At 38.3% G+C, this 14,461-nt stretch overlaps 1 protein-coding gene across 1 annotated transcript; it reads right to left on the reverse strand.

Moving 5' to 3' along the window:
• Positions 1-3,846: 3,846 nt before the first annotated feature.
• Positions 3,847-4,911, reverse strand: LOC145010247 (uncharacterized). The gene has a single exon (XM_078968810.1). The coding sequence runs from the start codon at positions 4,909-4,911 to the stop codon at positions 3,847-3,849; it is 1,065 nt and encodes a 354-aa protein (XP_078824936.1).
• Between the last annotated feature and the right edge of the window lie 9,550 nt (positions 4,912-14,461).

A 14,461-nucleotide genomic window follows, 5' to 3' on the forward strand; every position in this document is an offset into this window, starting at 1 on the left:
ACTATGAGGAATTTTTCCCAATTCACCAAGTTATAAATATTCCCATTTAGTAAGTCCTTGATTGATGACTTACACACAAAAATTATCTGTAAGAGAATGAAACGAAACAGTTGAAAAAGACCTGGTTAACAAACTTTTTACGGAAAATTGAAGAAAAATAGATGCTGATATTTAATGATTAGTATTGATAGTTAGACAATACACACATGTTCTTTAGCGGTATTTAAAACATAAAACGAAAACTATGGTTAAGTTTTCAGATTCGATGTTGACACCTAAACTAATAAAATTGGAACGATCATTTTTGTTAAAGCAAGTACACTTATGTTGGTCTAATTGACAAGTTAGATGTTCGTTATCACCAAGTCATGTCTATTAGTTTTTAATCAACCACCATTTATAATAATATGACAACATACTAACTGAACTATGAGAATTTTTTTGTAATAATATAGCAACATACTAACTGAACTATGAGGAAAATTTCCCAATTCACCAATTTGTAAATATTCCCATTTAGCAACTCCTTAATTGATGACTTACACACAAAGATTTGATCTGTAATAGAATGAAACGAAACAATTGATAAAGATCATGCTAACAAACATTTTACGAGAAATTGAACAAACGTACATGCCGGTAAATAATGATTAGCAATGTTCTAAAAAGCTCGTCATGATTCCAAGGGTTGTATCTGCTGCCTAGCTTTACTAAAATGTCGCTTTAAGTCATATATGTATATAAAAATGGATAATAGTTGAAAATACATATAAAAATATTAATTTATATACAAAATGGTCGTCTTAAGTCACGCCTTACAAACGACGTGGCTCGCCAAAGTTTCGAAAAACTTGAGGCTTAACATTGCCGCCGGGTCACACCTTATGTACTTAGAACCTTGATGATTAGTATTGAAAATCAGACAATAAACACATGTTCTTTAGCAGTTTTTAAAACATAAAAGAAAAACTATGGTTAATGTTGAGCCCTAAAATAATAAAATTGGAACAATCATTTTTGTGAAAGCAAACACCCTTATGTTGGTTTAATTGTCAAGTTAGATGTTTGTTGTCACCAAGTCATGCACATTAGTTTTTAATAAACCACCACTTGTAATAATATGTCAAGTAACTGAACCATGACAATTTTTTTTTCGATTAACCAAGTTGTAAATATTCCCATCATCCAACTTGTCTTTGGCACTGCAGTAGCTGTTCCGATCTTCCTCCACCAGCCAAATGTACGCAATTCTTATATATATTATTAATGGATAAATTTTATGATATTTTATTCAAGTCAAGAGTCGTAAAGCTTTTTAATCGATATATGTATGAAAATTTGTTCTTTTCTGCCAGCTTTTTGGCAACACTCATTTCTAACTGGTTGATTGCTTTTAAATCTAACTGGTTTCTTGCTTTTAAAGAATGTTTTAGGGTTTTATCATATATATTGTTTGATTTGTTCTTTCAAGAAAAAGAATATTTTAGAGAAATAATTATGTTAATTAGTTTCTTTTGATGTTTTCAAATCATAAACACAAGGCGTATATATTACTGACATAACTATATATCACAGGCACCGAAGTTGAAGATTCTTCAAAGGGAAAAGCTACAATCGATTGAGCATTATGAAGTTGATTAGTTTTTTTGGAACCGACAAATATTATTAAGAAAACCACCACCCTAGCAAGACGCTAGGAGGGGCAAAGAGTACAAGAAGAAGGAAATTTACATTCAAATAAAAGGATTGGTATACCAATCAATCCATTGCAAAGTGCAATGTTTTCTCCTATATTTCATCCAAAGAAATACCGTGGACTTTATCGAGTCAACCACTTTGGCAGGGGATGTTCTTAATTTTTTGAACACCCAATCACACCTTGCCTTCCAAAGAAACCATGTAGTCCCATAGCAAATACTAATTAAAACTCTCCTTTTCATCTCACATGATCCCCATTGCGCTGTGAATGCCATTAGCTCTTCAACGGATTCAAAGTGAATATTTGGGAGGTCACACCAGCTAAGCACCCATTCCCATACCCTTACAACCATTGAGCATCGAAAGAGTACATGGGCTGTATCCTCTTCTGCATTCTCACAATAAGAACAAATTGGGGAAGTGATCTGGATACCGCGTTTGAGGAGAGCACAAGCAGTTGGGATTCTTTCCAATTTTACCCTCCACATGAAACAGGTTACCTTCAATGGAATTTCATGAATCCATTTTAGTGTAGACTCCACCGTAGGTAAGTTCCATTGATCAATTTTTTTTCTAAGTCTACCAACTTGGAATACCCCATCACTAGCTAGGGTGCACACCCACTTATCATTTCCCTGCACAGTTTGGAGATTATGAATCCCTTTAATAACCGTACATCATAAGCCCGAGCTGTCGACCTTCAATCGTCAAATCCACTTTGTGATTAGAGAGAGGTTGATCGCCTTGAGAGAACCCAACCCCAATCTGCCGATTTCTTTTGGAGCTGTCACCGACTTCCATGCCACCCAGTTAATCTTCTTCTGATTCTCCGCACCTCCCCATAGGAATCTTCTTCTTATGCTTTCCAGTTTTTTGATAACACTTGTAGGAGCAACAAACAGTGAGAAATAAAAGATAGGAAGGCTGTCGAGAACAGCCTTCACAAGAGTTAGACGACCCCCAAGTGATAGGGTCTTAGACTTCCAACGGTTCAGCCTGGATTGAAATCTCTCAATCACAGGAGCCCAGTGTCTTCTGAATTTCATATTTGCCCCTACAGGCACGCCAAGATATGTGAATGGTAAGTCAGACGGCTCACATCCAAGCGACTCCACTAAGCTTGTTATTTCCTGTTTTTCCACCCCAATTCCAAATACCCGTGACTTATTGAAATTAACTTGTAAAACCGACGATACATGGAAACAACGAAGAATTCTTGCGAGGTTATTTATGTTTTCCTCGCTCCATTCACCGACAAAGAGAGCATCGTCTGCATAGAACAGGTGAGAGAGGGTAAGGTTACTATTGGGGATTCTTGTTCCTATGAAAATACCTTTTGCACAGGCCTCCTTCATTACAATATTCAACCCCTCCATCGCAATTAGAAAGAGGAAGGGGGATAACGGGTCTCCTTGCCTTATTCCACGCCCCATTTCAAATTCCCTAGTTGGCGATCCGTTAACTAGGACTGACAATGTTGCAGATTTCAAGCAACTATGTATCCATCCCCTCCATTTTTCGCCAAATCCCATTTGTCTTTGGACATGGTCAAGATACTCCCAATTGACTAATCAAAAGCTTTATTAAAATCTACCTTAAAAAGTAGCATTTTTTCTTTTGATTTTTTTATCCACGAGTACATTTCGTTGATTATTAGTGGGCCTTCAAGAATGTTACGCCCATCTATAAATGCCGATTGAACATTCCCAATGCACTCGCCAATGATCTTTTTCAGCCTAATAGATAAAACTTTTGAAATTATCTTATACATGCTACCAATTAGACTTATTGGTCTATAGTCTCCGATTGTGAGTGGGTCCTTTATTTTTGGAATAAGGGTGATAAATGAGGCATTACAGCCCCTATTAATGACTCCATATCTTTCAAAATATCTCACTGTGTTCAATATATCATACTTCATTAATTCCCAGTTTCTCTTAAGGAATTTAAAGGAAAATCCATCCGGTCCAGGGCTTTTGTCACTTCTACATGACCAAATTGCCTCTTTTATCTCCTCAACTGTGAATGGGGCTTCAAGGTTTGAGCTTGTCAATGGATCCAAGACACAAAATCTGGAGCTACTGAACTTTGGCCTGGATGGCCACCTTTCTCGGAATTTCTCTTGGTAGAAGTTAAAGATTTCTGCTTTTATTCTTTCAGGGTTGGTGGTCCATTGATCGTCGATAAGCAACCCGACAATCCTGTTCTTTTTTTTTTGTTGTTAATAAAGCCATGGAAGAAAGAATAGTTCTCATCCCCGTCGATAACCCATTTAATTTTCGCCTGCTGTTTGATGTGACTTGTCAAGAATCTCTCCCTTTCCACCAATTTTTGGACTCCTGCGTTTCTTTCTTTAATCTCTTCTTCTGAAAGTAGTCGATCCTCTGCTAGGAGATCAAGCTCATGAATTCTTCTTTTAATTTTCAACATTTCATTCACCTCCTTGGGGTGATCTGTGGCCCGCCAGCCCCTTATCCTATTTTTTAGGAATTTCATTTTTGCCATCAAATACATATCCGGAGCTCTATAACCCTCAAATTCCTTCCAAGCGCTTTTAACTACTTCTTCAAAACCTTCTCGGTCAAGCCATGAATTAAACAGACGGAACGGGGGTTTTCCAAAATCCGCGGAGGATGTTTGTAGGATTATCGGGCTATGATCTGACAGCTCCCTAGGCAGGGCAGTGGTTGAAGTAAAAGGAAAGGAATTGACAAAGTTATTACATACCAGGAATCTATCGAGTTTGCTGAGTTTGTTGAGTGAGTTACAGCAGTAGGTATATCTACTCCCCCCCAATCTGATATCATGAAGGCCCGCATCTGAGATAAATTTGTTGAAATAAAACGCAGAGGAAGCACAGAAATGAGAATTACGACGCTCCTCTCTTCTTCTAACTGTGTTGAAATCTCCAAACAAAATCCACGTTCCTTGTCTCTCCCTTCTAATCTGTAGCAACTCATCCCATACTTTTTTCTTCTCATTCAGATCATGAGGGCCATATATATTTGCCAATATCGTGTTACCTGGGATTCCCTCCCAATCACCAATTGTTATCAAGAACCGGTTTGATTTTATAACTTCGTGCACCTCAAAGATGTTTACATCCCACATGCTCAACAGTCCCCTCGATCTTCCTAACGATTGCATTATCGAGAAGCCAAACTCCTCTGAATCCCAACACCCACGAACATCAATTGCTTCAATGTTTGTCATTTGTGTTTCTTGCACTCCCAGAAATGAGATCCGATTTTGGACCTTAAGTCTTTTAATCCATCTGACTTTATGAGCCTCGCCGATCCCTTTTACATTTAGACTTAGGCAATTCATTACAACTTACAGTGCTCACCTTCCTCTCCCATGGCTTCCTGAAGAATAGGGTCATCAGGGTTCAAGTCGAAACCCAATTCTTTTCCTATCTCGACTGTTTTTACAAGTTCGGAGCGCCAGGGGTTTTGGGGATCTTCATCTATGATCAGCCTGCTGTATCGGAGGGGTATTCAGGTCAATATGCTTTTCTACTAGAGAGATACGAGGAGAATCCGGTAGTGGGACAGTATGTGGCATCGGATCTATATCACCCGAATCAACCACTGGACTAATACTAGGAGTTGAATCTAACACTCTTCTCCTTTTCCCATTGGACCTACCCACTATGAAAGTGTGGGCTTCATTGCAAATAGTTGGATACGGAAAAGGCCCAAAGCATCCAAGTGGGGGGAGGCCGTTACCAGGTCCGTCATGTAATATCTTTGACTTTGGATAACTAGGGTCCAGCTGGCATGCATCGATTCCGTGGCTAGCTTGCTCCATCGATCCGTTAGTCGTTTGAAACTCCATATTTCGAGGTGTCGCTTCAGCTTCTTCCGTCAGAATTTTTGTTTGAACCGTCGCTTCAAGGTGAGCCTCTTCGACTTCCATCTCCGTCCTGGTAGGATCATTCGCCGGAACCCTAAAATTCCCCGGTTCTTGATCATCCAAATCATTGATTTCCGGCCTTATCTCCCCTTCTTCCCTTTCATCGTTTTGCTCAGCCATCTCATCTTCTGATACCGTCTTTTCGTTGCCGTCTTCAGAGGGGTCGAATTTGAATGGAAACCAATCTTCGTCAAATTCGATGATGCCAAGTTTGTATATTTTACCTTCAAATGATGCTTGTATTTCATCGTTAATACGAGTCCTCCTGGAGGTTAGTAGCCCGATCTTAACATGGGATATATCCACTCTGTGGGGAATGTCTTCAAATGGTGCAATCGTCCTCCCAAAACCATCAGTGATAGATCGAAAATTACGCTACCCCCACAAGTGTAGTCAACTTCATGTCTTCGATTAATCTGTTCATCTCGTTTGCATTGGTAAGACTTTGAAGGTTCAACTCCTACTTAGCTATTTTTTATATCATCTATTTATTAGCTACCTATTAATATTAGTTATGGAAAAATTATGAAATTGAACCATATTATGACATTTATGAAAGTGATATCATTTTATTGTGCTAGCGATAAAATTGAACAAGACTCTCAATTTTGCATCACTTTTAACATTATGATAAATTAATTTATAAATTAGTTATTTAAGTTTTTTTTGTAAGGTAACGCGATAAAATTAAAAATAAATTTTAATATTATGATTAATTAATTTAGGATTGTATATTATTGGTAACGATTATTAATGTCCACTTATTTGGAAAAAAATTCAACTATTATAGAAAATAGTTTATGTGGTTTTTTTAGTCAATTTTACATGTCTATTTAGGTATTACACTTAAAACATTTAACCATTTTAAACTATATAAAACTAAGAGGAAATTTCACAAAAGTCATTAAGTTTACACATGAATTCGATTTTGATATTATGTTATATTTTGTCTTAATAACACACTGTTTTCTAATTTATTTATATGTTGACATTTACCCGGTCACCAAATTGTCTGGTGACAAGGCAATCTTTAATGGCATGGCATGAGAACGTGATGCTCTTTGGGGACATCACATTCTAGGTGTAAAAATTGAAAAAAAAAAAACTAAAATATTGTGACTTTTGTGTTATTTATTCAAATAACGACTTTTGTGCAATTTCTTATTATCATAAAAGTACTAGAAATTCCAACACTTATGGATGTTATTATAACTCAAGAATCTTCATGTGATTTTAATATTTGCACTTGAAATATATTTACAATTAGTGTGCTCATTTTCTAAGTGCTCTATAGGAAATAGATCCATCAAAAGAAGCACCAATATGGTGGTTTAAAGCCTAGAACTTAGCTAGTATGATAGACATTTAATTGGAATATACATTTGGAGTTAATGTTTTTGGACAAAGTTATTAACGTACAACACCATCCATGTATGGTACAAGTATGCTCACACACATGTCTATAACTTATGTTTTAATTGTTGGTTTGCCTTATTCATGTAGTCATTCCCTTTTGTTAGTGAATAGTTTCCTTTTGTAGTACCTGCTTCATGCTTCATGCAAAGCGTAGTTCTAGCTTTGTAGTACCTGCTTCATGCAATGGGTAAAACTAGTTCCATAAAACGTTGTATGTATGTGTGTATGTATGATTCCTTCTTTTATTTTCGTTGCTGTAAAAGTCTTTTAAGTGCATAAATTGTTGTGTTAACTCAATTTCATTGATTAAGAAATTGGTATCAGAGCGAGGTTGACCATAAAGGAGATTCAAGTAGTTGGTGACATGAAGAAACTCAACCAACACAGTTATAATATTTGGTCAACTTGCATAATGTCATATATGCAAGGTTGGGACTTGTGCATGGTTATGAATGGATCCGAAATACGAAAACCAGAGGTTAAAGATAACAATGATACCCTTCAAAAGCGGATGATTGTGGGTGGCAAAGCAATGTTGGTTCTTTGAAAAACCATAGAAGAAGAAGCTATAGAACATATCATGGACACGCTGATACCAAAGGAACCATGGGATACATTAGTAATGTTGTTCTAAAAAAGGAATGGAATGGGTTGCAAATGCTAAAAAACTGGCCTTTTGTGTATTTCAAAAAAAGGAAATAAGTATCCAAAAATAATTTAACTAAGTAAAATCAACGTTTAGGGAAATCATTGAGTCAGATCCATAAGCCCCGATTGGAGACACAAGGATTAAAAGGATAATTAACCATGGTTTAAAGCCTGGGTTCAAAAGTTTTTGTGATGCTCTGTTCCGAATCGTTTCCCATTTGGGTGTGTGTGATGTAATTTAAATGATCTGGGTGTTCGATTTGTATTTTGGAGCCAAGGGATATTTTGGTAAAGTGCTAATAAAAGTGTGGAGCTTCTCGTTACCTTTCTGTGGAAATTAGATTTTTGTTTTGGATATTTTAAGACAGGTATGTGTTGATAAATTTGGAGCTTATCTTTACATTTCCATAGATATAAGGACCGTCGACCTCAGACTTATAATGGAGAAGTTATGGCCTTTGGAAGAATTTAGGGTTTATGGATAACCCTAGTACGTGGGGCTTACTCAGCAAGTACGCGGGACATACTAGTGCGAGGTCTAGTACACGAGGCATACGTTGAGCGCAGTTAGTAGACATGGTCGCGGATGCGAGGCCTCGTATGCTGGGCATACAAGTGTTATGCTTGGTGTATGAGGATATTAAGAAACTTGAATTTTAGGGTGTTGCACACTATGTAAGGTCCTTAAGTCCCTACGATTGGCCTCTTTATTAGCCTTCATAGCTCTAATACCCTAAATCTCGACCCTTAGCCTCCATTGTTGTGTCTTTGATCTATTGAGAAGAATTTGATGGTTATTTTGCTCTTTTTGAAGGAAGTAAAGAAAATTGAAGGTGCTTTGCTTGGTGTGAAGTTTATAGATCCAAAATCACCACCTATTTTGCAAGTCTTTGGAGGTATCAAGTTCATACTTTGTTTTCTTCTTGCTTATATCTCTTCATATCTTGGTTTGATGCTTTTGGTTCCTTTTGGATTAGTTTGATGGGTTAAACCATTTATAGGGCTCATTCTTTTATATCTAGTCATATAAAGAGTTACTTAGGCTTAAAGGTGCAAGCTTTATGGTTTTGGTGGTCTCATGCATGTATTATGTCATTTGTTAAATCCTTTTGAGTTTTAAGAGCTTCATTAAGTCATGCATTCATGTAAAGTTAGCAACTTAATATGATAAATCAGCCAAAGGAGGTTAGATCTAGGTTTTGGAATGAAGTCTTAAGGGATTTAGAGCTGATAAGGAGAAGATGACTGAATGCGAGGGTACACTAGGCGTACAACTAGGTACGCTTAGCGTACAAGCCCTAAGGCAAGTCAACAGAGTGGGCCTCAGTCATTTGGTGTTCTATTTAGGCCTTGTTTGGTCATCAAAATTCAAGTGTTTTTGAGATAAGAATATTTTAGACCTTGGTTTCAGGCCCTTGAAAGGGTTTAGCCCTAATTTGGAAAATTAGGCCATATGTGGGCCATGGGTGTTTATGTGGAATTTAGGCCTTTAGATTGGTATTTGGGCCTAGGCTTTAGGTTAGGTTGGGCAAAGGGTAAAAAGGTCGTTTACCCTAGTTTGGACTCTTAGTGTGAGTCGGGACCCAATTATTAAATTGATGTTATTTTTGATAATTGATAGGGCGAGTGTTTTAGTGGATTTGCAGACAGAGATTATCCGTGTGTTTCGCCCGTCTGCAGTGAGTTTTCTCACTATGTCCATGGGTTAAATACAAGAATTTTGGCCCGTTACTTGTTGTGTTGAATGCTAGTTGTACCGACATGTATAATATATTTTATTGTAGCTCTAAATCCATAATATTTTATCAAGGTGTTAGTTTAGAGGAGTTAAAAATCATAACTTTTGAATATTTAGGAATTAAGTGTAATTTCCAGATTGGTATGAAATGATTTTCAAGAGTCAAGGGGTGTTTGGTAAAATATTAGAGTTAAATCGAATAGATTTTTGGATGCTGGAGGCTGATTAGTAATATCGAGACTTAGTATGAAAGCATTTTTGGAGACAGGGGCTAAAGGGTAAATTCAAGATTTAAATTGAAAAGGATCTTAGGAGGAGGGACTAATATTGGAATAATGGACCAATGTTTGGGATGAGACACGGGATTAACCCCTGTAACCCTTTCCCCCTCGTTTCTTGTCACAACCCTAAATCTAATGCATTTCACAGTCACCATCATCGGGGAATCCTCCAGCCGCCGCCTCTTCGTCATGAAGCCATAACTGTTGCTACCCAATTGCCGACGAGGATAAACCGCAGAGGAACACATCATGGTGCTGCTGCTGTTGTGGTGATGTTTTACTGACTGTTCACTGCATCTCCACCGTCACCCTCCTCCACAAATGGAGTATATCAGCTCAATGTGCATTTTTGTCCCTGCATGTGTATGTTTTAATGTAGCTTAGCAGGTGAAATTGGTCGGAACGCTAGCAGACCACCATGCCAGCCAACCGTGGTGGCTACTGCCACTTCTATTTATTTCTACCGCCTTCTTTCGTCTCTTGCCGTCACCAGCCACCGTGGGAAGCGGTTGTTGATGGGTTTTGGTCATATGAACATTCCTATGAGCACATACAAACCCTAATGCTTGGATCTAGGTTTCTCTAATTAAACATGTATTGAATCCAAGACTTCTAATGGCTAATTAGGTATAAGAACAATACAAAACCAGAGTTAGAAGCTTACCTTGAAACACTTGTTTGATCTTCTTGTTCTTGGAGCTTTAGAGTCACAATCGTCACTCCTCTAATGACTTACAAACACCAACTAGCAAAGAGAATGATTTGAGAGAGAGAGGAGAGCGGAGGAAATCGGACAGGGTTTCCTTGCGGTAGAAGAGGTGCCGATTTCCCTATCCCAAGGGGTCTATTTATACTCGTAAGGCTCCTAGGGTTTCACCCTTAAACCCTAATTGGATAACTTAAACTCTAAGCAATCCTAATCCTTTCCTTAGATAATCCTTGGACGATTTGAGGCTTACCCTAGCCCTAGAAATTGTCCATACCCTATCTCTTAAGGATTCATAGCCCAAAGTGTAACTATCAAACAATTGACAGTTTATACCCTCTTATTTAATTAATCTCTTTAAGTCACCAAATTAATACTAATTAATCTATGACTTATATTAATCAAATAACAATATTATTATTCCTTATATTATTCTCATAATATATTTATAATATCTATTCTCTCATAATAAATCATCCTGTCAAGTTGCTATGGTGAAGGCAACCCAAAAGGACCATGCACAATCGGGTCAAATACTTGCCTAATATAGTTGCAACCTTAGACACTATTCCAACAATCTCCCACTTGGATAAGTCTAGTAACTATATGCACAAGTACAATTCGATTTGCAATCGTAGCTCTCAAAGACGCTGTCAAACTCTGATCTAATTAATCTAATCCTTTAGATAAGGGATCGTACAGTCCTCTGTTAGACATCATGCTGACAATTCTATGGAATAATTAGTCTAGCATTTGGTTTCTCGATCTCTGATTTATTTGACATAGAACTTAATCGAACACATCAATTCAGTTCTGACCAGGCCCGACACATAAGTCAAATCAAATCATCGAGTGGCCGAGATATCGCTTTTTCCTTCTTAGGATAAAAGTTACAGATAAACTTCAACTTATATGCATTTACTTATTCATTAATCAACTATACACAACAATGCGTTTTATAACATCGAGTTAGCAATGCGTTTTCGCATCATCAATGTACAATCAATTAACAAACAACAAACCATATATCTAGGTTTTAAGACTATATGATATTATCGTCTTGCAATCACCCTTTTTATCGCATTCCATAAGGTGATTCCAGCAAGCGCGGGTTTGTTCCAATGCTCAAAACTAGTTCATAAGCACTCATGAACGTTGTAGCAATCTCTTGCTATGTCTAAAACCGTTTAGACAATCTACACACCTATTCATGACAATCTTCATACATATCTACTTCCAACATATGAACAATTGTGGACAATTTGAATAATTCGATTATTCTTAATAAACTCAATTATTCTGGAAGTCAAAACATGCAAAGTGAAACAATAGTTAAACAATTAACATAAGACAGTAACATTACTTATAAATAAAACTCCTTTATTTAATCATCAAATGTTAATTACATTTATCTATTACATGTTTCTAATACTATCTAATCTATGCTAATATCATCCTTTAGCCCAATACTCCTAGCATGATGCAAGTGCTTAACCCTACTCAGTCCCTTCATAAGCGGATCTGCTGGGTTATCTTCTGACGATATCCTCTTCACTACGAGTTGTCCTTCTTATACACGATGTCTAATAAAGTGATATTTTCTGTCGATATGTCGTGATCTACCATTATCTCTCGGTTCCTTGGTCAAGGAAACCGCTCCTTCATTATCACAGAAAATCTCCATGGGCTCTTTTATGGCAGGTACAACTCCAAGATCACCAATGAAGTTCTTCAGCCATATTGCCTCCTTCGACGCTTCACTCGCTGCAATGTACTTTGATTCGCACATTGAATTAGCTACAGTTTCCTGCTTGGAACTTTTCCAAATCACTGCTCCTCCATTTAGGGTAAAGACCCAGCCTGACTGCAAACGGTAGTGGTCCCTGTCAGTTTGAAAGCTGGCGTCACTATACCCTCGCACCTTCAAGTCATCACTCCCTCCAAGTACTAAGAACCATTCCTTCGTCCTCCGAAGGTACTTAAGGATATTCTTCACCGCAATCCAATGGGCTCTGCCAGGGTTCCCTTGATATCTACTAACCATGCTCAAAGCAAAGGCTACATCAGGGCGAGTACAAGTCATAGCGTACATGATTGAGCCAATTGCGGAAGCGTATGGAACTCGGCTTATTTCAGCTATCTCAGCTTCGATACTCGGACTTTGAGTCTTACTCAACTTGGCATTACTTTGTATCGGTAATTTTACCTTCTTCGAGTTTATCATACTAAAACGTTTTAGTACCTTCTCTAAGTAAGTGTTCTGACTAAGTCCTATTAGTCTCTTACTTCTTTCTCTTACTATCCTTATTCCCAAAATATAGGAAGCCTCTCCGAGGTCCTTCATAGCGATACACTTCCCGAGCCAGGACTTAACCTCCTGCAGAGTCGGGACATCGTTTCCTATGAGTAATATAGAACGAGGAAGCTTACTATACTCCCACTGGCTTTGACATATACACACGATTCATCTTCTCTTCGTACAAATCCAAACTCTTTGACTTTCTCATCGAAGCAAAGATTCCATCTGCGAGATGCTTGCTTAAGTCCATAAATGGACTTCTTAAGCTCACACACTCTATTCGGATGCTTCGGATCCACAAACCCCTCTGGCTAAGCCATGTAAACATCCTCAGCCAACTTCCCGTTAAGGAAAGCGGTCTTGACATCCATTTGCCAAATCTCATAATCATGAAATGCGGCAATAGCTAGCATCACTCTAATAAACTTTATCTTCGCAACTGGCGAGAAGGTCTCATCATAGTCAACTCCGGGAGTTTGAGTAAAGCCCTTCGCAACCAATCGCACCTTATACGTGTTTACTTTTCCATCCACGTCGGTCTTCTTCTTGAAGATCCATTTGCACCCTACGGTCTTACGTCCGGGTACATTATCAACCAAATTCCAAACTTGGTTATCATACATGGATTGGATCTCGCTATCCATTGCCTCTTTCCATTTCGCAGACTCTGGGCCTGCGATGGCTTCCTTATAGCTATTAGGTTCATCAAGGTTTATTAGTGTACTATCACTAATATACGTGTCCCCTTCGGTAGTAATATGAAAACCATACAACTGGGGTTGAACTCTAACTCTTTCGGAACGTCTAAGAGGTAACAATACGTCAATCGGTTCAACCGGAGTTTCCTCCCCGGGTTGAGCGCTAGCGATAGAGGTTCCTTTATCTATCGATTCTTGAATCTCTTCAAGCTCGATTTGCCTCCCACTGTCTCCTTGGCCTATGAGTTCTCGCTCTCGGAAAACTCCTCTCCTCGCAACAAAGACAACATTGTCCTTCGGTCTATAGAAGAGATATCCAAAGGATTTCTGCGGGCAGCCGATGAAAATACATCGCTCACTACGAGGTTCAACCTTGTTGTGAGTATCTCGTCTTATGAAAGCCTTGCAACCCCAAACCTTGATATGTGCTAACGAAGGAGTTTTCCCCGTCCACATCTCGTGAGGTGTTTTGGCAACCTTCTTAGTAGGGACTCGGTTAAGGATATGGGCGGCAGTTTCTAAGGCATACCCCCAAAAAGAGATAGATAGTGAAGAACAACTCATCATGGAGCGAACCATGTCCAACAAGGTTCGATTATGCCTTTCTGCCACACCATTCAGTTGCGAGTGTCCTAGGTTGCGTCAATTGTGAAACTATTCCACACTCCTTGAGATAATCGTGGAATTCAAGACTTAGGTACTCTCCTCCTTGATCGGATCGAAGCATCTTGATTTTCCTGCCCAATTGATTCTCCACTTCATTCTTGAACTCTTTGAGCTTTTTAAAAGTTTCTGACTTTACTTGATTAAGTAGATATACCCATATCTACTATAGTCATCGATAAAAGTGACGTAGAAGCGGTTTCAATCCTTCATGGTAGATCTAAACGGTCCACACACATTGGTATGTATGAGGTCCAATAGACCCTCATCCCTTTCGCACGTACCAGCGAAGGCTGACTTAGTTATCTTTCCAAGTAAACAAGACTCGCATGTGTCATCTTCCCTAAGGTCGAATGACTCCAACACTCCATCCTTTTGGAGTTCGGCTATGCGTTTCTT

This window comes from Lactuca saligna, chromosome 8, assembly GCF_052625555.1.
Source record: "Lactuca saligna cultivar CGN05327 chromosome 8, ASM5262555v1, whole genome shotgun sequence".
NCBI lineage: Eukaryota > Viridiplantae > Streptophyta > Magnoliopsida > Asterales > Asteraceae > Lactuca > Lactuca saligna.